This window comes from Triturus cristatus, chromosome 2_1, assembly GCF_964204655.1.
Source record: "Triturus cristatus chromosome 2_1, aTriCri1.1, whole genome shotgun sequence".
NCBI classification, from domain to species: domain Eukaryota; kingdom Metazoa; phylum Chordata; class Amphibia; order Caudata; family Salamandridae; genus Triturus; species Triturus cristatus.
This window is the reverse complement of record NC_140581.1, coordinates 1,193,829,679-1,193,853,681: the sequence shown is the minus strand read 5'-3', so window position 1 is coordinate 1,193,853,681 and position 24,003 is coordinate 1,193,829,679. Positions and strand designations below refer to the sequence as shown.

Below are 24,003 nucleotides of genomic sequence, written 5' to 3'. Positions count from 1 at the left end.
GCCCACCTCCCCCATTAAAGTCAGGCAGCTTGTTAATGACGCCATACATTTTGCAGTTTTATATAGTGCGAATTAGACCTAAAGATATCGGAGCGCTGTAGGTGAGTACCAGCTTTAGTACACAATGGAAACATTCATGTTTTTGTAGGCACGAGTAAATACATTTTTTTTTTTTTTAAATCACATTATGTGGAGCCGACGCCGAGACTCGAACCTAGTACTCCAGGGCCAAAGTCGGTAACTCTGGTTGTTACGACATATTCTTAGTGGAAATAATACACCCACCCATCGCCACAGCATTTAGAAATGAGGACCCTATTGCCTTATGTAACGTAACTTTTGATTTTGTAACATGCTCACTTGTAATTTTTCTCCTTATGTATCATTACTGCTCCTATTGTGAAGCGCTCTGACACCTTCGGGTAAAGTCCGCGCTATATAAAAACGCATTAAATAAATAAAATAAATAAGACCCTTTACGGGCGCTGTGCTGAAACGTATAGCATGGCACCCGCCTGAGGTGACATTGCAGACAAAGTCCCGAGGCGCATAAGTCACATTTGGTTGTGTAAAAACAAGCTTCAGAGTTTGTTCTGGTTTGGTGTGGGAACGTGATTGTGCCGAAAAGATCGTCAATCGTGTGAGAACTGTGCCTGAGGTTTGGGGTGTACGTAACTGCTCAAAGTGAAAGAAAGCATGGCTCCCATACTCAAACATTGCACGCATTGTGGCCCGTGAAGCGGGCGACATGGTAATAACAAGCAAGTGCGGGGAGGATGTGGGATGTGGTGTAGAGACAGCAGGGAGTACAGGGGCAGCAGTGAAGGGATGGGTAGGAGGGTTGAAGTAGCAACACGGAAACAATACAAAACAAGTTCAAAAAAGAAAAAAGAGATAAAAAGCATTATAGGCAGCAGTACGCAGAGGGCGGGGAGAAAGATGTGGCTTTTACCACCAGGCCCTGGAACGTGGAATATACTGCAACTGGTGGAACGGGCTCTACGGCTTTACCGTTACCTACTTCGAAGAGCAGCTAGAAGGCGCTATGGAACCGGTTGTGAGCAGTGCCTGCCCTGGCCCCTGCAAATCCGGGCCGAGCCGCAGCCTGAGGCGATGTGGTTCCCCACTTGTCGCAAAACGCGGAGAAGGACTCAACCAGCCGGTGAGCTGGATTCGGTTCAACAAAAACAAGAAAGTGAAGCAAAGCCATGTCTGTGGCAATTCGGATACAGGTCTTAAATGTTAAGCATGGGCACCTGATGCCTGAGGGCCTGAGGGCTCATGCAAACAAAACTTGCTCTACCGGCGTGAAAAGGTAAATGCTACAAGGAAGTGCGTTCCGCATTAGGGGAGTTTCCGTAAGGTGTGTATTGCTCGGCCCGAGTGGAGCAGGTGTGAAAAGATTGGCCGCACGCGCGCCTCGCGCTTGAAGTTTAAAAAAACAAGAAAAAAAACAAGCCCGGCGGAGCGTGGCGCGCGCGCTTGGGGGCGGGGGAGCGGACCCTATGAAGTGCTCCCAAAAGGCGGATTGCATGGCGGCACGATGCGCGTGCTAGCCATGCAATCCACTTTTTGGGAGCACTTTTGAAACCCGTATTCTATAGTCTCGCTTTGCAATCGCTTACGCGATAGCAAGGCGAGACCTAAAAAGGGCAGTCCATATTGTCCCTTGGGGCCCGAGGGTGCTTCAGAGGGGACTGGCTCTCTGCAATACAAGTATAACACATTTTAGCAACACTGCATTGTCAGTAGCAGTAGTGGGGAACTCAGGGTAGGAAAGTGGCTACTTGGGTGCTGGAGCATTATGCTTTAAGGATGGCCTTGGCACTGGGTTCCAAGGAAGCAACAGCACTGGATCTAGAGAAGGTATAGGCTTTAGCTCAGACTCGGAAGAGTCCCCACAAAATAAAGCTCAGTGTTTATTGTGCTTATTTGCATATTCCCCTCAATGACTTGGAGGAAGAAAGAAACTGCGCCCTTGATTGATGGTGGCTCTGAGGATTACCTAGAGCCCGGACCATGAATACCTTGGCTTCCGCCTCTTTTATGGTGGATGCGGAGATAGAAATTACAGGTACACGAGTCGTTATGCGACCCCATGCATCACAGGCAGCTGGAGTGAGGGCCTATGATGGACATCTGTTCATGACAATCCTGGCAGGGCTTAAAGCCCAACACTTATAGGGAGAAATCCTTAGCACTGCACCACGAATTATGAGGAAAAGCTTTCCTCACAGCTAACTTGGAAGAAAGCAAGCTCCACATCTGGATCAAACGTGCAAAAAATAAAAGGGAACTGACGTTAGGACACTAGGGCGCATTATTCCTACCATTATGTTACAATGGTGTCACTTCCAAGGCCAATGTGGAGCTAGTACCCTCTACTGGCGTGGAAGAGCTATTGAAAGCTTTAGAATCCAGTCTAGTACGCGGGATTAGCAAAAGGTGAGAAATCTACAGAAAATGCATTTCATCATCATTTACCATATACTACAAACACAGACTACAATATTCCCAACAATCTAAATATTAAAACTTCTTAAAACAAAAGTTCCCAATTAAACTTGAAGTAAGGTAGACTGGCTCAGTCCTAGTATGCTTCTGCCCTTCTAGGCATTCTTGAAAGAGGACCTTAAAGCTACTATTCGTTTTCTATCAACTCCTGAAATTTATTAAAACTGTCCAAGGAGCCCACTTGCTCTCTTCTCTGATTCAGACCACAGAATGCAGAAGGCTAAATAATATTTTCTCTTAGGGATTTGTAAAGCGCCTCGTTACTTCATTTGGAATGTCCCTGTGCTTGATTCCAACTTAAAGGGCCTTACAAACCTGCCCCCTGCTAACTAATGACCTACACTTTGTTGAAAGAACCAGGTCTTCAGTTTTTTTTCCGGAACATGACTTAAGAGAAGGCTCAATTCTTAGATCCAAAGGAAGTAAATTCCACAGCTTGGTGGCCAGGAAGCTGAAGCAGCCACCTCCCAAACATACTCTTGTTTATTTTAGGGATCACTGTCAGAGCGGTCCACGAAGATCTGAGGCGCTTGTTAGGGAGATAGGGTTTAATCAAAGGAGCGAGGTAATAAGGACCATTCTGATTTAGGACTTTGTGTTAGAGTGCTGTGAAGGATACTCTATCCTTAATGAGAAGCCAGTGAAGCTTTAAAAAAAGCTGTGGACATGGAGGAATGTCTTGTGACGTTCAAGAACATCCAGGCGACAGCGTTTTGCACCCTCTGAAGCATTCTCAGCTTCTTAGAGTCCACTAGATAGAATACATTGCAGTAGTTTCTAGCAGAGTCAGGAAGGAGCCCCAGAATTTTGCAGAGCATCTTTAGATCATCAAAACAGGTTCTGGCGAGAGCAGAAATCTGGCTGTCAAAAGACAGGGTGGAATCAAACCATATACAGAGGCTTTTTTTAACCTTTGATTTAGGAATAGGTGTCCGGCCCAGTACACTAGGCCACCACTAAAAGGACCATATTGAGGGTTGCTTCCCTACCACCAGGATTTCTGTTTTTCCTGCGTTTAGTCTGAGGCAGCTGGTGTCCATCCATGTAGCCGGATCCACCAGACATGCCTTAAAATTGGCCTTGGCCCTGCCTTCGACCTGCGCCAGAGTGATAATCAGCTTGGTGCCATCAGCATATGACACAATCGTTATCGCCCTGGCACTCGATCAGTTCCGCCAGGGGGCACATATACAAATTGAACAGGGTCGGGCCCAAGGCACGGGGTAGAATCTCGGAGGAGTAGAACTGCTGGAAAACATGGAAAATGCAATTTGAAGGGAGCCCGCAATCCAACCAAGGGCCAGGCCCCTAACACCTTGTTTACCTAGCTGTTCTAATAACAGAGCGCAGGGACACGGTGTCAAAGGCCGCACTTAGTTTCAGCATGACCAAGGCAGCTGTCTTGCGTTCATTTGCAGTTAGTGGCAGGGACTTTGAAGCTAGTAGGAGAGCTGAAAAATGCATCAGAATGTATAAGAATATTTACGACGTGACAGAACCATGGCTGACTGTAAATACAATGTAATCCAGAAGGGAATGGACCAATTGGCAAACCAAGAACTAATACACTTTAACTATTTTCTTTGCCGAGTATGGAAATTTGGGTGGATGCTAACACAAACTAGATTAAAATAGATTTTTAGAGAAATAATTCTAAACAGCAAATCCTGGAATTCCACACTATATGAATGAAGGAAAGGGGCTGGCTCCAGAATTAAAACTGTGAACGAATAGTAGATGCGTTCTGGATTTGTCCAAACAAATCTGCTTTCGTCTGTTAGTCTGATTCCTTTTATTTGCTCAAGCATTATCCCACTGAGGTGGAATTTCATTTGACAGAACTGTCTTTTCCCAATTACCATAAGCTTACATTTGCTGGCATTCAAGTTCAGTCTCATTTGGGCACAATATCTTCCGAAAAGAGGAAGGCAATTTTTATAGGAGTTTCTCAGGATATTATGTCAGCTTACGGAAGTCCTGGGACAGGAAAGCCATCAAAATAAGAACATTGGGGTAACTGGATTAACAAGCATTGGCATAGTCAATAGGTCTCGCTTTTGGGACCTTATAAGTATTGAGTTATGCTGCACAATATACTTGGTGCAATAACATCAACTGTTGCATGGCTAAACACTTAGAAGGTCTTAAAGGCGAGACCTATTGGCTATGCCATTGCTTGTTATAGTTGTTTCAGTTTGTTTTTGCAGTCCTCGCTACATGAGCCCACGTTGGAACTGGTAGCTCTAGTTTGATTATGAATGTTCGGCAGATTGTCAAAAGTGCCTCAGCAGCTGCTTCCTGTTCACGCAGCACTTCATTGGACATGATGTATGAATGCAAGGTCAATAAATTGCCGATATTTGTGGAGCAAGTGCTAAATATCAAAGCAGTCGAAAATACACCTCTACAAACCTGCCAAATGTCTAGTATTTCCAGTACTCACCACCGAGTGTAGAGATGTCAGGCGGGTCCTCCAACTCGAACTAGAACTCGAATGCGGTAGTAGTTGAGCAGAAACTTTCAAGTTGACAGGGGGCAGCGATTAGTCCATTCTCCTCTCGGAGATAGCATGTAGATACGACTGAAGAAAATCACCGTAGCCCCGTTGAAACGAAGAGGGGGGTTCTGTGATGCAGAGACAGACGTACTCTGCTGAAATATCCAAACAAAAGTTTTGCACGCAGTGCCACAACACACGGGCACAGCCTCCAGTAGAGATGGTATGAAAGATACTTTTTATTACAACATCAAAGTCCAAATGACGCGTTTGGCCGCCGGACTGCGGCCTGGATCACAGAGCGCGCTGCATTTAGTGAGTGACATTTATAGGCACAATAGTGTTTCTACAATGTTCACACATAGTAAACAATGAGCAAGGGTTTTACACCGGTTTTCCAACGAGAACAACGTAAGTTGAATTTCTGCTTGCGGTAAGTCATATGCAAATGCGTGACTGCTGACATCTTAGACAGAAGAGTAAATGACATGAACGACAGACTCCACATTTCTCGTCACAACAATGAAATGTAAATTAAGGTGACATCAAAACAAAGCTAAACTTGTCATGTTCGCATCCCATAAGTGTTTTCGTCTAAGTAGACTAACCCAAATTAAATTGAGATAATTCAAGTAAGACATGATCAAGCTCAGGGAAACTAAATGACCGCAAGAGAGGAAAGACTTAGGTCACTGCTCCTGAGCTGGGGAGGCGGAAGTCACATGTTGCTGATGTAACTACGGGACGAACGCTGATGTCCAGGATCAATGCGCTAGTCAGGCGAGACCTAAAAAGGGTATCAAATCAAGACATTAAAAATATTTTGTTGGACTTACTTATGAACCTCAAAATTCCATCCACCAGCAGCACTTTCTCACAAAAGCTCAAGTTAACCTATACAGACAGAATATTTACCAACTCTAGAGGTACTTTGTGGGCAAACACTGCACCATTAAAAAAGGAATGGTGTATGTTCCTGCTTCTACCACAGAACATGCAATTGGACATTTAGTTGAAAAGTCTGATTGGAAAATTTGATCAAAACAAAATTAGAAACATAGGCTGAAAAGGTAATTGAAGGTAGGGTACCCTCACAGCAATTACAAAACATGAAAATACTCTCTCAGAGCTCAGATGCATTGTGTTGCAAACCCATGAATATTTCTGATTGGAACCACCCTATAAGTGAGGGGTGACCCTGTCCTCCAAATGCCACTTCAAAAGACAGGCCACACAATGACCAGGATTGGAAGAATTTGCCCACTGGCACATGCAATGTTGATCATATGTGCCTAAATAGAACCTGTAGAACCGTTGCACCATTGAGGATGATATCCAGAGACTAAGTGGAGGCTATGCCTTGCTATAGGTCTAGAACATAGGTCTAGAACAAATGGTGGCTCAAAGGAGAGGATTTTCTTTGATGCTTGGGGAGCTTAACTGGAAGATCCGTATCAAAGCTAAAAGGCAAGTGGGAGCACTGTATAGATCATACAATTTATCATTTTGGATTTTTGGTGCCTGGCACTCGAGAAAACTATCCCAGGAAAGGAAACACATTTACTTTCCAAGTAAACTGAGAGGGGGGGAAGTATAGGAATCGTATTAGGGCTGACTAGATCTCCCTAACAATGGCTGACTGGTTTATCCTCTAAATACCCTATTTCACTCACTCTAAGGAAGACAATCTCCGGGGAATAAAGAGGAAAGAAGCCAACACTGCTAGCTGAAAAACCCATTTGTGCTTGCCTCACAGTAATGGAGAGAGTAGTCTCCTGTTCTGCCTAAAACATTTCACTAGAATTTGCTCCAAGAGCCTTCGCACAAGTCTATTTCTGACCTACAGTGATAAACATGATTAGTTTCCCGCCATTGAAAACGAATTGCACCCCAGCGGAACTTAACCAATTCGAGTCGAAGGTACAGAAGGTACTGAGACAAAGAAAATTGCTCCCTTCCTGGATGAATTCACAGTTGACCTACTGGAACTAGGCATGCCTTATGGACTATGAAGCTGAGTTGTAGGGCCCACGAGACAACTGAAAGAAATTAAGAGGAATAAGAGGAGCTTTTCCTGAGGATTTGAGCAACTTTCTTCAAAGCAGTACTGCTATCACAACTTGTTGAAAAAAAAAAAGAATTTTGGACTTGGGGTTAGGCGCGAGAGGAGGGTGCCTGGAGATGGCCACAACAAATGCTTCTTCTTTGAGCTACTATCTACAAGATGCTGAGAGCTATAGGGCTGTGCCATCAATGGTTTGATGATTAGTACCATCAATCTACTTGTATCCCAGCTGATCGCAAATTAAGAGGAACAGGATACCACCCTCAGTTTTGTTGAAGGATCCCAAGGTGGTGGGCACTGGCAGTAACAGAGGAATGCCTGACATACAGGTGTCAGGCACTACATCTAAGAAGCAGGACAGGCCTCCAGGCAACCATTGTGGTGACAGGCTTAACTGTGCCCATCTTGTACTCTGGTGGCCTGTGGTTCTCATTCAGTGGAGCCAATGCAGCTCACTGCACTCCAGAGGAAGCAGGGCTCATGTCGAGACTGTAGGTCGAAAGGACCATTTATTACATAAAAGAAATTGTAGCAAAGAAAGTAAAAACAGGTGACTCATTTTAGGTGCGATAGCAGCCATGGATGAACTGGGTAGAAATCCTTTGAAATATAAAAATACCTTTTGTAGCATGAGCATAAAACCCCTGACTGAGGATAGGGAACAATGTCCCTCCGAGCCCCTCTCTTCTAAGGCCCAGCCCCCAGAGTGAAGATCAGGAGGTTCAGTTATAGAGCAACAGGTCTAGACAGCAAGAGTTCTTCAACTCCATTCTCCGCAAAGAGATCAGAGTGGTTATGGAGGGAGCTTGTGATTCAATGGTTGGGGAGCTGCTCGGAAGCCACAAGGTCACGATTGTCACAATGGAAAATATTTTTTCACAGCTGGCAAAAATACAAAAGATAGTGGCTGTTGAGGCAGGAATGATTGGGGTTGAATCTGTTACAGATGCAGAGGACGCAAGGCTAGATAAAGTAGAGGGCCACGCAGATCATTTTGAAATGGAGGGACAGGGGCCGGTAGACCATAGCAACAAGCTAATGCCTCTTCCCAGCAATCTCTCAAGCTTTGACTTGCATTTTTTTTCTGATACTAAAATAACTACCAAGTAACAAATCTATAGCTCAATCGACCTAATCACTTTATCATTCAAACTCTCCAATATTCAACCACACTCACTCATGTTTCAAGAAAATTATGTCATAAGGAGTAACCATGCTTCTACTGAGCAAAAGGAATGTTATTTTTGGCTACGTCATAACCGTACCTGTCTTTTATAAGTTTCAAGTTGGCTCCGAGCAGCATTTGCTTTTCTCAGCTCTTCCTCCAGACTGACTGTGTTTTGCATGTACATGGTGTTTTTTTCTTCCAAGAGTTTCACCTGTCTTCGTAAATCTCCAAGGTCCTCCAGCTTCTTTTTGTAAGACTCCACTTGGCCTTCTAACTTTGCAACCTTATCCGAAGAATGCCTAGAAGAAGGACAACAACTGCATAACTACATGTGCACATTAAAACTTGCAAAACTTTAACTATGGTCAAACAAGGTGCATACCTATGTGGAGTCCAACACATTATTACACCCAATATAAATGAGATGATTACAATCGGATACACTTCAGAGGGATTTAAGGTTACTTTCAAGCTGCATAATTTTCCCGTGCTTTAGCCAAGAGGAAACATCAAAACAATGCTACTCCTGTTTACAACTCACTATAATGTCTGAATTTAATGGTTGGACAAACTCTTTATGTATGGCACTGTTGCCAACTATAAACGTGATAAATTACTCTTGATGATCATCTCATAAGTGAGAGTTTGGTTGTCACCTGGGGCAAGAATCCATGAAAGTGATACTGTGTATACAGTAGCTTATACAAAGCTGGGCTAAACCACGGTAGTAGATTTTGCCACATCTCTGATCCTGTACTCTTTTCCTGATGTAGAGAGCTCTTTTGTTACTTGAAGAGAATGCAATCCACCAGGTAACTAGGTGTACCCGGACACCACTCAGTAGATGGTGATACAACGGTCCAAACAATGCGTTTATTACCCTTAAAATAAAACACATTAAAAAATGTTTTTTTTAAATACTCTGTAGTGCATGCAATGTGAATCGCAACTACCTGCAGGTTCTATTACATAACTACTCACATCTGCTTTGTAGTAGTTGGTGGTAAACTGCGAAAACAGCAGCTGATATGTACCTTAGAAACACCTGGGATCTTGGTCACATCTCTATCCAAAGCTACTGATAAAAAAGGAGATATGGTAGGAAAGTACATAGTGGATGAAAATAAGAGCAAAGTTGTTGAATACCTAGCGAAAGCTGAACTTGTGTTCTGATACCTGGAGGAAGGAGTCGGTGGCAGAGAACTGCAGGCACAAAGATAACTAGCAGGTTGCCAAAAATCTTTGTGTGTACATATCTGAAATACCAGGCAGTGTGTCCAAATTCAAGTGCTAAGAGCTACCCTATGAGATACGATGTAGGAGGGAGAGAATTATTTTCATTTTTATTTTTTATATAGCAGCAAAGTAGACCCGACAAATCAGGTATCCGAGCACTTTACAAAAGCACCAGTTTCGTTACAGAAGGACACATTCAATTTTTTTTTGTGTTCGGCACAGGGAGATAAAGTAATTTGCCCAGAATCAGGGGATGTTGAGCACCCTTGCCAAGAATCGAACCGGTTCCCGGCTTCGAGGTAGACCGCTCTAGCCGTAAGGCTACATCCTCTCACCAAATTAGGGTCTTGTGTACCTGCTGCATGAATGATTTCTCAATCACACAAAGAACAAAGGGAAACAGCCACAATACAATACTCCGAAGAATACATTTATGTTCCTTTGCACAAAGCTCACTAGGCCGCTTCCCGAAAAGGAAATATAAATGTTCCTTATGTCCCTCTGCAGCCAAGCCGTCTCAAAGCCGTAGCTTTGTGGGCAAGCTTCCTCAAAGTAATCCTAGTGCACTAAACTAACACTGGAGTCGAACAACTTCACAGCTAAAAAACCTGAAATGAAAACACTATTAATCAAGTATATGAGACAGATTCAATGGACTTTGTTTCAGGACAAGGAAATTCTTTTTTTTACACAGAGGTTGTTAAACATTCAGCTAAGTCTAAGTCCCAGTTACTCCAAAACCAGACAATGACTACGGTGACCTTGGAGGCATTTGAAGACACAATTTCACAAATACATGGCCATCAAATTAATGCTTTCATCTGGATGAGAAGACTATGAAAAGCAATAATTTATGAAAATATATCAGGAGAGAGAATCTTAGGAAATCTCTAAATAAAACAGGCATGAGTTGGTCAATAAAGTCCTCCACAGTTGGCTAGGTAGTCAGGAAAGAACACCGACATGGAGAAAGATCGACACACTAAAGTTTGACTTTTAGGAGAGCTGGAAAATCTGGAAAAAGAAGACCTACAAAATGCTCTCCATAAGTCGCTATGGGAAGCTTTGCATGTTCAACTTGACATGCACATTCTTCCCCCTCTTCCCACAATACTGAAAACGTACAGGATCAAGGAAAGAAACTGAGGAACAAAAGCCACAGCTAATCCAATCGTACTTCCTTCCTATGTGACCATCAAAAAATATTATCTTGCGTAAGGTAACAAAATATATACTTTAGTTGATTACTCTTCACAGTAACACCATATAGCAATTTAAACCTGAGCTAAAATTCCACATTGCCTTTGAAAGTGAAAAAACACCCTTAAATCACATCGACACACTTACTGACCAAGGCTGCACCTGCCATGGGAGGACAAGGCAAAATGAATAAAAAGAAGAAGGGTAAATGAAGAAAAACATGTGAAGAAAAAAGACAGGCCTGCAAAGAAAAGAGACTAGAGAAAAAAGAGTAACGGAATTAGAAGTTTCATATCACGAAGAACCATGGTACTAGCTAGGGTGACCAACAGTCCGTAATTATGTCCTTCTGTCCGTGGTCTGTGATAATTTCTTTAGTGGGTGCTATTTGTCCCAAATCCAAACTACCTAGGATTAGCTTGAGAGCCATTAGCCAATCCTAGTGCCCGCTTCTCCACTGGGGCCAATGAGAACAGCTTTAATGGGTTTACTTTTGGGCGTGCAGAAACACATTTCAGTTTTCTGCACTTTTGGAAGAGCGACGTTGTGTGCCAGCAGTGTCACCCAGTCCCAGAAGAACCAGATCACTGAGTCATCCACGGGCTCCATTACCCCCTGCAATCACATTCCAGATTATTTATCATGGGGGATTTTAACTTATGGTGTAAAGGGAGTCTGGATTCAAATTACAATAGTCTTATCAACTCCTGTAAGAACCTAAACTTAATACAACAGGTCACTGAACCTACACACAAGGGAGGGCACATATTAGACCTAATTTTTGCAGAAGAACAAGCTATTGGAGGGTAGACACTTTGCTGATACATTGGTCCGACCACCACCTGATAAAACTTCGGGTATATAACCCGAAAAAGAATAACCCCGACATCATGGGCGCGAGGAAGTGTCAAGTTAGGGACTGGAAGGGACTTTTGCAAAGAGCAAAGCTCTCTCCGGTATTTTCTATGGAGGAAACTTTTGACGGAGAGAGGCAGGTAGAGGAAAACTATGAGACCTTTTGCGAACATATAAACACTAGGTTAGACCTGGTTGCTCCTCTACAGGATTATAGGAAAAAGGGCGACCTTCCGCACCTTGGTACAACGAAATACTCAGATCCTTAAAGATGAGTTGTAAGTCAGAAGAAAGAAAATGGAGAAAGGGATACCTAGAGGAGGACAAAACCGTCTGGAAAGAGGCAATAGCTCACTATAAGAGAGAAATTGGCAGAATAAAAGCAGAGTACTTTGCATATCTGATCTTAAGGGCCTCAAATAGTGCCAGAAGTATCTTTAAAATAGTGGGGGATATCGCCAATCCAGGGTGCACTAAAAATAATACGCAACCTTCATGGGATCTCTGTAATAACCTTGCGATCTTTTTCGAGGAAAAGATCACCAATATTCTTGATGGTTTCAGGGCAAGTAGGACATGCACCGAGGGAAATGCTGAGATAGAGGCAATAAAAGCACCTCAGGGAGAGGAAAGAGAAAGCATGGGGGAAAAATCCCATCGCCTAGATTACTTTGAGCCGCCATCCATGGAGGAGTTCAACACAGTAGCACTAGGTATTTCCCCAGGCTCGCCGTTGGACCCATTACCACATAGAATCTGGAAAGAGCTGACCTTGGAGTTATTTCCGATTACTAGACAAATCTTTAATCAATCACTGTCCAGTGGGTCAGTGCTGGACCGCTGGAAACAAGCGGTGGTGACACCTTTGCTGAAGAAAGCAACACTGGACCCAGCATGCCCTAAGAATTATAGACCTATCTCCCTGTTGCCCTTCCCAATAAAGATCATAGAGCGGGTGGTCAGTAAGGCACTCTCCCAGTTTCTGGAAACTAACGATATACTGGAAGATGTGCAATTCGGCTTCCGCCCAGGGCATGGAACGAAGACGGCTCTGGTAACCGTGTTGGACGATCTTCGAATGCGGACTGACAGGGGGCAGTCAGCAATACTGATTCTGCTTGACCTGTCCGCCTCTTTTGACACTGTTAACCATGAGATACTTTTAGCCAGGCTTAAGGGAATAGGGACAGCATGGAAATGGTTCCAATCGTACCTCTCCAATAGACGACAGGCAGTGGCTCTTTTACCGTTTCAATGTGCGTTCCCTAACAATCCACATGGTGTTCCTCAGGGGTCTGCTATCAGCCCGATATTATTTAACGCCTATTTGAGACCATTGTTTGCTGACATTAAAGCTCACAACGTTAGCCTTATTAATTACGCAGATGACATGCAGCTTATCCTGTCATTGGAGGGAGACCAATTTACTGCCCTGGAAGATTTCCACACCTGCATGAAAGATGCATCAAACTGGCCGAGAGAAAATTCTCTTCAATTTAACGCAGACAAGACAGAGATCCTGTGCTGCGCAGCAGGTAAAGTTCCTCACCTACTACCAAATGATTTCTAGCCTATACCGACTGATATTCCTTTAAGACCTTCAGAGACGGTGCGTAATTTAGGAGTGGTGTTCGATGACAAACTGAGCCTGGAAACCCAGACCAACAATACTGCTGGATGCTGCTTTGCCCTCATCAGGGTACTCCGAAAGATCCTACCGATGCTACCCTCACAGGCCAGAGCACTGGTAGTCAGAAGCGCAATCTTGAGTAGACTAGACTACGGTAACAAACTGCTGTCAAGAGTCTCCAAAGTACTTAATTGAGAGACTGCAGAGGGTCCAGACAATGGCGGCCAAGCTGGCTTTATCAAGACCAAGATACTCATCCTCCTTGCGAACGCTGGCAGAGCTACGTTGGCTTCCAGTGTCAGAAAGGATTACGTTTAAATCCCTCTGCCTGGTGTTCAAGGCTCTGCACGGTAATGGACCCAAACCCATGCAATACAAATTCGCATGGTATGTCCCCACCCAGAGTTTACGCTCATCCTCGGCCAATCTGATTAAGGTGCCCAAATTCAGAAAGGTAAAATCAGGTGGGGGAGCTTTCAGCATTGCGGCAGCAAGGTATTGGAACAGACTACCTACTAATATCAGACAGTCAGAAGATCTGATGCAGTTTAGGAAAGGAGCCAAAACCTGGCTCTTTCCCAGGGATTGAACTATCCCATAATAAGCCTGCCTCGATCAATCTGCTCGCGGCCGTATATTCATCTACATCTGATTTGAGCACATGTTTGACAGCGCCAGGATACCCTTTGGGCGACAGTGCGCTTTACAAGTGCTTAATACAATCAACTTCAAGGGATAAGTGCTTTTCTCTAGTTTTCACTGCTTCCCTTGTTTGTGCCTCCTCCTTGCTTTTCTCTTGTTTTCACTGCTTTCACCATGTTCTTTCCCTATTTATTGTGTGCCTCCTCCTTGTCTCCAGTTTTCTCCTCTCTAAATTTCCTATGTTGCTGTTGAGGTGAGATGTATATAGTGCAGAGAGCCTCTGGGCCTTCCACTCATAGCACCGGTATTCCAATATGTGCTCCTCAGCAGTGTTCTCTAGTCACTTTGTTTCTAGAAAGAGTATTTTACTAATAGTAATTGGTATACAGATACATCAGCTCAAAGGTTTTTTGTTTGTTTTTTTTAAGGTCGAGCTTTCGAGACCTCTTGTATATACTTTAGTATATACTTATATGTGTATGTACTTTGTGGGCTCTGGAGATCAGCCGTAGGACTTGTCTGCTTCCACTTAGGAACTTTTCTTTCTGTTCAACTGCCTCGATTTAACTGTCTTGATAGAAAACGACCAGTAGAGGTCAGTAAAATACAAGAATTGCTTTCTGCTATGGGATTTTTATTTTTTTATTTTTCTGGCAACTGCCTCTATTTAACTTTTTTGATAGAAAACGACCAGCAGAGGTCAGTAAAAAACCATAATCACTTTAGCATTCTCTAGATTTCAGTCCATAGAAATGGTCATCCACGAGCACCCGTAGACAATTTTTGTTTCATATCTAGTATTTTCAGTGATAAGACCACAGACGGCCATGATTTTATATTACGAACAGATCTTTAGACTATAACATTTCCCGCTGAAAGGCAATATTTCTCTCCATATGTTCCCATACCTGGCATGTCACGCAGTTTGGTGCTTACTTTCCCTCCATGTCAAAGAACAGTCGATGTTTCAGCACCCAGGCTAATGTGCAGCATGGGTCACTGATAGAATATCAATGTAACAAACATCAATATCGAGAAAAAAAAAATCGAATGCACAAATATCGACTCCAATACCTTAACAGGTAAATACAAAAATATTGTATCAAAAGTACTGAGGTAAAAAAAAATATATATAAAATTAAATATATAGTACATATTAATATTTTTAACAAAATAAATAACATGTAATATACATTTTATATATATAAACCTTAATTTAAAAAATATAAACACAAACATAAAAATGTATACATATATTTACTTAAGAATAATTTATTAACTTATCTTTATTTAATTTTTAAACTTTAAAAGTATATAAAAATAAAATATATATATGTCAATAATTTAAAATAGAAATAAAAATTCTATAATAAATAAAAACATGAAACTAATAAAAAAATAAACTTAATTTCTCACTATTTGAAGTGCAACAGTAGGGAAAGTGTTGGATAGCGGAATAATTAAATTTACTATTCCAACTCCAGTGAGTGCAACAGTAGGGAAAGTGTTGGATAGCGGAGGGGTAAAAATTACTATTCTTTCTCCAGTGATAGCAACAGAATGGTAAGTGTTGGATAGAGGAGAGGAATAAATTATTATTCCCACTCCAGTGAGTGCAACAGTAGGGAAAGTGTTGGATAGCGGAGGGGCAAAATTACTATTCCCACTCCAAAAAATGCAACAGTAGGGAAAGTGTTGTCTAGCAGAGGGGTAAAAATTACTATTCCCACTGCAGTGGGAATAGTACATATATAAAATATATATATGCCAATAATTTAAAATTAAAATAAACATTCTATAATAAATTAAAACATGAAACTATAAAAAAAATAAGAAACTTACATTGCTCACTACAAAGTGCAACAGTAGGGAAAGTGTTGGATAGCGGAATAATTAAATTTACTATTCTAACTCCAGTGAGTGCAACAGTAGGGAAAGCATTGGATAGCTGAGGGGTAAAAATGACAATTCTTTCTCCAATGATAGCAACAGAAAGGTAAGTGTTGGATAGCGGAGAGGAAAAAATTACTATTCCCACTGCAGTGAGTGCAAAACTAGGGTAAATGTTGGATAGCAGAATAACATAGTTTCTTACGCATCGCTGTGGGTTTGCAGCTTGAAGAATATTCTGGATTCACAAGCTGGTGATTATTTTGCTATCTAGTGGGTAAGTCCGGAATTGTACTATTTCTTTTTCTTTTTTTTGTAGTTGTTGGTGGGTGTCGACATACTACCCTTTGGTGTCCTTCTGTGACGTCGACATGCTTCCTCCTTAAGCTCCCACCATTGGTCGCCATCATCGGATTCTTTTTTTTTTTCTTTGCATCCTGTCTCATCTTTCTGGTGGAGGAGGGTGGGTTTGCTAGTGAATCCAGAAAATTCTTCAAGCTGCAAAACTACACCAACAGGTAAGAAACTATACGTTTTGAAGCGTGAATCTTTTCTGGATTCACATGCTGTGCATAGACTTTGTAGCGGTTTGCTAGTCCTGTGGTGGTTGGGTGGAAGATGAGCGCTGGTTTGTGAAAATATGTTATAAGACCTTTTGTCCTACTTGTGCTTCCTTATTCATTTGAATGTCCACACAGTAATGTTTAGTGAACATGTGCACTGAAGAGCCTGTTGCTGCTATGCAAATGTCTTGAATGGGAGTATATGCTAGAAAGGCGACTGTTGCTCCTTTCTTCCTTGTTGAGTGAGCCCGTGGGGCTCCTTGCAATGTTTGACCTGCCTGTTTGTGGCATTACTGTATGGTTTGTGCAATGGATCTTGCAATGGTAGTTTTGGTCACTGGTCGTCCGAGAAAACTATTGGCAAAAGATACAAAGAATTGCTTTGTTCTCCTGTATTCCTTGGTCTTTTCCATGTAATACATGACTGCCCTTCTGGCTTCAAGAGTGTGCAATGCTCTTTCTGCTCCAGACTTTGGTTTTAGAAAGAACCTTGGAATTTGTATAGTTTGGTTTATGTGGAACTTTGATACCACATTTGGCATAAAGTGCGGATCTGTTCTCATGACAATTCTGTTATGTATTTGGAAGTAGGGCTCTTGTAGTGTTAGTACTTACTCTACTTAGTGATGTAATTGCTACTAAAAACGCTGTTTTTAGTGTGAGCATTTGTAGCGTTGCTATGTGGAGTGGTTTGAATGGTGCTTTCATCAGCTGTGTGAGCACTATATTGAGGTTCCATGTGGGTGCTGGCATCCTTTTTGGAGGTGCTATTCTTTTTGCTCCCCTAGGAACCTTTTGATTACGTATGACGTGAAAAAACATTCCCCTGCTACGCCTCTTGTATACGCTACAATCGCCGCCTACTGTACCCTTATAGCTGTGTAGCTTAGTTTATTGTGTAGTAAATGCATTAAGTATTTTATAACTGTTGATTCCCTTGTGATCTTTTTTTAAAGAAGTTCTTTAAGGCACCATTGAGAGTACCTCTTCCATTTTGCTGTGTAACATTTTCTTGTTGTTGGTTTTCTAGCTTCTCTGAGCACAGCCATTGTGCTCTCTGGTAGCTTGAGGTGAGTAAATTCTAAGTCCTCAGGAGCCATGCTGCCAGGCTTAGACTTTCTGGTTGTAGTACCTTTCCGTTTTGCATTGTTAAGAGGTCTTTCCTTTTTGGAAACCTGTGCATTGTCCCTTGAGTTATCTCCATTATCTGTGAGAACCAAGTCTGTCTGGCCCACTGGGGTGCTATGAGAATCAATGTCATGTGGCTGATTCTGCATTTGCTGATTACCCTTTGGAGTAGTGGTATTGGGGGAAAAGCATAAACAAATATCCCTGATCAGTCTATCCATAGCGCATTCCCTAGGGACTGTTTGCAACGTTGTCTGAATGTGTAGTGTTAGCATTTTGCATTGTGGGGAGTTGCAAATAGGTCATTTTGCAGAGTTCCCCAATTTTTGAATATTTTGTGGATTTCTGATTGATTCAATTCCCACTCTTGGGATGCTGAAGTTTGTCTGCTCAGTCGTTCTGCTTCTACATTGTCATTTCCTGGCAGATGTATTGCTACAATGTCTATTCTCTTTGTGATTGCCCATCTCCACAATTGTTGAGCTAGAGTTGAGTGCTAAAGACTGTGTCCCTCCTTGCTTGTTTATGTAAATCACGGTGGTTGTGTTGTATGTTTGTACGAACACCTTTTTACAGTAGAGCTCTTTCTGAAAGGCTTTTAAGGCTTGGAACACTTTCTGTAACTCCAGGAAATTGATGTGCTTTACTGAATCCTGTTGCGTCCACAAGCACCTTACTTTGAGTTTCTTCATGTGTGCTTCCCATCCTATCTGGGAAGCATCTGTTGTTATGGTCACTGCTGGAGTTGGTTGTGCGAAAAGTCTGCCCTGTGCTATGTTTGTTTTGCTCCACCATGCCATCACTTGATGAACTGTGTGTGACAACCACTAGATCCTCCCAACTCCCTGTTGCCTGTGACCACTGCTCCTGAAGCCATTCCTTGAATGGTCTCATGTGTAGTCGAATGTTGGGGATTAAATGAATGCATGAAGCCATCATTCCTAGCAGTTTACCCACTGTCCTCACTGTCAGAGCCTGCCTGCTGTGGTATAGATGGGTCTCCTTCAGCACTGCTAATGTTCTTTTCTTGCTTGGGAATACTTTTCCTAATATTGTGTTGACTTCTGCCCCCAAGAACACCTTTTTTTGTCCTGGTGACGATTTGTTCCAGTGTATTGAGAAACTGAGTTGAACTAGTGTTTTTCAATTACTTGCTGTATATGTTGTTTGCAGAGATTGTAGGAGCTTGCTCTTACTAACCAGTCATCTAGGTGCAGGTAAACATGAATTCCTTGTCTTCTCAGATGAGTGGCTACTGCAGCTAGGCATTTTGTGAAGACTCTTGGTGCTGATTTTAGTCCGAAAGCTAGCACCTTGAATTGGTAGTGTGTGTTGTTGACCACAAATCTTAATACACCCTTGTGTCTTTTGTTCATGGGAATGTGCAAGTATGCATCCTTTAAGTCTATGGTTGTCATGTAGTCTCCTCTTTGCAGCGGAGGTGTTACCTCTTGTCATTTTGAAACTTTGAGTCTTAATGAATTTGTGGAGGAACCTTAGGTCTAGTATTGGGCATAAAGTTCTGTCTACCTTTGGAATGAGGAAGTATGTGGCGTAAATGCCCTTGTTCCTTTCCTTGTGTGGTACCTACTCTATCGCATCTTTGTTTTGAAGTTCTTGCACCTCTTGGAATAATTAAGATAATTATTTTTTTTGATGTATCTTCTTGTTTTTTTTTTTTGTATCTTCTTGTTTGGTTTTTTGTTTGGAGGTTGCTTTGCCCGTTTTATGCAGTAGCCGTACTGTATCATGTTTAATATCAATTTATCTGAAGGGATTTTCTTCCACTATTGGAGGAAGTATGTTAACCTGCCTCCTACGGGTGTAACATGTTGGAGGAACTGTTTGCTTATAGGCTTTTGGTTTTGTATTGTCTTTCTTTTCTGCAGCACACTCTGTGATGTCGTTGGAGGGTGCACAAGCTTTGGGGTGCAGTCACTCGGTTGTGGTTTGAGGTCCCCCTCGTTGCGGCTGGCCTCTTCCCCGATGGTGCCATCATCATGATTGCCTTCTGTGTTGGTATTGCCAAATTTGCTGCTGTCCCTGTTGTTGTCCCTAGCTTACTCCTTGGTAAGTTTGTTGAAAAGCTTGTTGCAAGGTTGTAGGTTGGTGATTACCTCTGCCCGCTGGTCTCCATGAGGGAGTGCCTCTATGCATGCCTCTGAATTGTAGTGCACCCATAAACCTTGCTGTTTCATGGTCTTTCTTTAATTTGTTTAATTTTACGTCAACTACACTTATAAACAGTTCTTCACCGTTGAACGGTAAGTTTAGAATGTTGTTTTGCACCTCTGGCTTGAAACCTGAGATTTGCAGCCATGCATGTCTTCTTTCGGTGATACTGATCACCATTTGTCTGCTTGATTTTTTAGCAGCGTCCAGGGCTGATTTTAAACGTGTTTGCCATGTTTTTCCCCTCTTCCACTAAGTGGCTTGCCCTTCTTTGGAACTGCTCTGTTAGGTGTTTTTGCAGTTCTCCTATCTCCTCCCAATGTTGATATGCATGCCTGTTGATCAATGCATTTGAATTTGCTATGCGCCACTGAATTGCTGCACTTCTCTTGACCTTTCTCCTCATGAGATCCCTCCTTTTGCTGTCTTTGTCTGGTGGTGGGTCAACATTAGCTCCTTTCTGAGCAGTGGAAGTTATAATTGAGTCGGTTAGCACTGAACCCTTGATGTACATAGGGTCCTTAGAGGAACGCTTGTATTTTTTCTCTCCTCTTGGTGTGACCGCCTTGCATGTGGCAGGCTCTTTAAATGCTTCCTTACTTTGATCCAATACACTTGGCAACATGGGAAGGAATTGGCTCCTTGTTGGGGTAGGCAGTTAGGTTTCTAATAGAAAACACGATTGGGGTTTTTCTTCCTCCAATTGCATTCCATAAGTGTCTGATGCTTTCTTTATGATTTGGTTATACATTCCAATGCTGTCTGGTGGTGAAGGCCTCAATGGATATGTATCTACCACATCTGGTGATTTGGCGTCGAGATCCTGCCATTGCAGGTCTTGAGCCTCCGAGGTCACCGAACCCACGTAGGTTTGCTCCTCTTCCTCTCCCTCATCTTTGAAGAAGTCCTCTTCTTCTTTTTCTCTGAGTGGTTCAGAAGTTGTTGGCGGCTGTAATTCCTCAACCTCCTTTTCAACGTCGGTCGAAAAATTAGTCGGAATCTTAAATTGTTTCATTTTTTCATCAAAATCTTTCTTGTGCTGCAAGATACTTGCCATTTCTGCTTTGAGTCTCTTCTTTTTTGCTTCTCAGATGCGTGAGTTTCAACGTCAAGACTTTCCACTTTTCTTTTTGAGGTTGACTACGCCGATGCAGCTGTCAAAGCCTGTTTTGACCGCTCTCTTTTCCACGAAGCGTCTTTTTCGTGACTGTCTATCAATGTCTTTGATTTTTTTGAGGGTCGTTGCAGTCTCGAAGTCCTTGTCTAAGGAACCAACGGTTTGTTTTTCCTTGGACACGCTTGTGGTCGAGTGTTCCGACGCCGAGGCTCCTTTTGAAGACTTTGAGTCACTTCTGCGTTACACGCCTATCTTTTTTGAGGTCGATGGTTCTCTTACCTCCTTTGGAGTTTTCTTCTCGACCTCTACGACTGGGACGTCTGTGCCCTCTTCGACTTCAGGCCCGTTTGTGACGTTCTACTCTTCGCTGGAGAGGCCCAGGTCTCAAAGCGATGGTGGCAGGCCTTGACCCTGCATGTTATAGTTGGCTCTTCTCTGCCTCTCTCTTACCTGAAAGCTGAGCATGCGTTGCAGTCGTCGCTTCGGTGATCCAGCGGCAGGTAAAGGTTGCAGACTGGATGCAGATGCTTTTGTGCGTATTTGTGATGACAATTGTCACAGAACTTGAACGGTGTCTTGTCTATTACCGCGCACAGGGAGTCCCCTGCATGTGCATTCTTCGTGTGTCGTCGAAGTTTTGCTTTTCCCTCTTCGTCGTGCTCCGGCTCCTAAGATCAAAGCCCTGTACGCTAAAGAACTTTTTCTCCTGTTTTTGTCGATTGTTTGTCGATTCTCTCTCCAATCCTCCGGAGCTCCTTCCATATTGATACAGACCCACAAGCAGAAAAAGAATCTGAAGTTGGCGACCAAAGGTCGGAGTTTCTGGAGGAAGCACGTCATCGTCACAGAAGGACACCAAATGGTGGTATGTCAACGCCGACCAACAGAACAAAACAAAATAAATAGAAATACTACAATCCCGGATCCAACCACTAGATGGGGAAATAATGCACAGCATGTGAATCCAGAAAAGATTCACGCTGCAAAATTACATTTACTATTCCAACTCCAGTGAATGCAATAGTAGGGAAAATGTTGGATAGCGGAGGGGTAAAATTACTAATAATACTTAAACTGAAAAACACCTGAAAATATTACAAAATTTTTAAAATCAAAAATAAATATTTTAAAATTAAACATATAAAAATAACAATATTAATTACATATAACAAAAACCTACACCTAATATATAAAATAAATTATTAAATACATTTATAAACAAAAAATTAAAAGTAGCAAATATTAACAAAAATATATTTATAACAAATGCATTTCTTTTATTTCCTACCCAATAACACCACACCAACAAAACACTTCAACATTTTTAATTAAATGTATTTCCATAATTAACATAATTATTAAACAATTTAAAAATCTTATTAATAAAAAAAATAACATTTATTGAGTCCACATACTTTAACACTATAATATCCACAACACACACCTAAATTAAACTATAACATAATAAAACACAAATATTTTTAAGAGAAAAACTATAACTATTAACAACTAATATTTAAATAATTAAAAGTCATTTAATACGCACCTTTTACCCCTTTAAAAGTAAAAACACAAAAAATGACCCAAAATAAATATCAAATAATTAACATTAACAAATATCTATAATTAAACACAAATTAGTTCCCACCCTTTACTACTATAAAAAGCACAACACGTACCAAAAATTAATTACATAATTACCATAATTAATTACCAATAAATTTATTAAAATTAACTAACAATTATTAATTCATCAATTAAAAATAAATTACTTTCCGCCCTTTACATCTATACACACCACAACACATCTAAAATTAATTACACAATTACCATAATTACCAATTAAATAATGAAAACTAATAACCAATTAACAATTAATAATAGATTACTTTACACATTTAACACTATAACATTTCATTTAAACAAATATTGATAAAAATTAATCAATTAATTTAATGTAATTAAATTACTTCCCACCCTATTCCCCTATAAACCCACAACCCGCTACAAAATTAAATGCACACAATTAAAAAAAAAAATTAAATTACTTCCCACCCTATTCCCCAAAAAACAAACAACCCGCTACAGAAGTAAAAGCGTAAAATTCAAATAACTAAAAAAAAAACATTCAAATTACAAGAATTCTTATACAAAACAATACATCAAATACATACAAAATATATACCAACACAATAATAAAAAAACGAAATTTTTAACAATATTTTTGCAAACCATATTAAACACTTCGATATTTTTAAAATCAATATTACTTACCTTAAATCGATATTCTTGACCACGATATTCTTGCTGTCGATATTTCTGACCCACAATATTAAGGACTCAATATTTGTGCAACTCGATATTTTGTACTCGATATTCTGTCTCTGCACCGTGCTGCATAGCTAAATACATATAAGGTCCCAAAGGCGAGACCATTTGCATTGCAAATGCTTGTTTTAAGTGTGTAGTGAGCAGGAAAGAGTTACTGCTATCCTATTCACTCTGCCATCTGCCACCTTCTTTTCTAACTGCCTGTTCGGCAATTAAGATGATGTTATTCATGACTTTAAAATACTCACTGCATCATTATGGTTATGGCAGCCAAAAAGAGGAGAGATGCGCACCAGAGGCAAATGAAGTAATCAGGTCAGGGCTTTTTTACCTACCCATTGGCCAGGACTACATGATCCAGGCACACTACTTTATCTCCCATTGCCACTGATACCATTATCTGCCATCTTTGGGAGCAGCCAGAGATAAGGTGAATTCCATTATTACCTACCACATAAACTAACTGCACCGGATTTTTTAAGTGGACAGACATTTCTATTGGGAGAGTAACAGTACACTCTCAGAAATATCAAACTGGACCATATTGCTGCTGGGAGGCCATTTTCAGCCTTATTGACGTCACTGGGACCACTTTGTTAATTGTTGGTAAGAGAGCATGTGTTCCCTGTTGATCAGGATACTCAATACTTGTTTTTAAGCTGCTAGTTGTGCCTCCAGTTCCTCCTTGACTCTTATAGGCTTGATGCTCGAGAAGTCAAGGCCTAGCTCATGAGGGGGTTTGATGAACATTAAGCCAGATACAGAACAATATCATTACTCACAATAATATGACTTCCAGCCAATGGTACCACTTAATTAGAGCTAACACTTTAAAAATATCTTAAAAATATTATGTGGTATAAATAATGGTGGTAGCAGCAAGTTTCCAGCCCTAGATGTTACAGACAATACTGGTTCAGGGATTGTTTTTTTCCTGAGCACGTAAACACACAGACACCTTCTAGGGGTTAGAAACATTACAGCTTTCAGGATTA

The 24,003-nt window shown here is 41.5% G+C and overlaps 1 protein-coding gene across 4 annotated transcripts in view; it reads right to left on the bottom strand.

Annotated features, from left to right (window-relative positions):
* Window positions 1–24,003, bottom strand: part of HOOK3 (hook microtubule tethering protein 3) — a 1,476,018-nt gene that overhangs the window by 731,920 nt on the left and 720,095 nt on the right. For all 4 annotated transcript variants that reach the window (XM_085636641.1, XM_085636638.1, XM_085636639.1 and 1 more), the window contains one exon: window positions 8,342–8,543. In XM_085636641.1, the coding sequence (XP_085492767.1) occupies window positions 8,342–8,543 (202 nt within the window). The remainder of the gene's footprint in view (window positions 1–8,341; window positions 8,544–24,003) is intronic.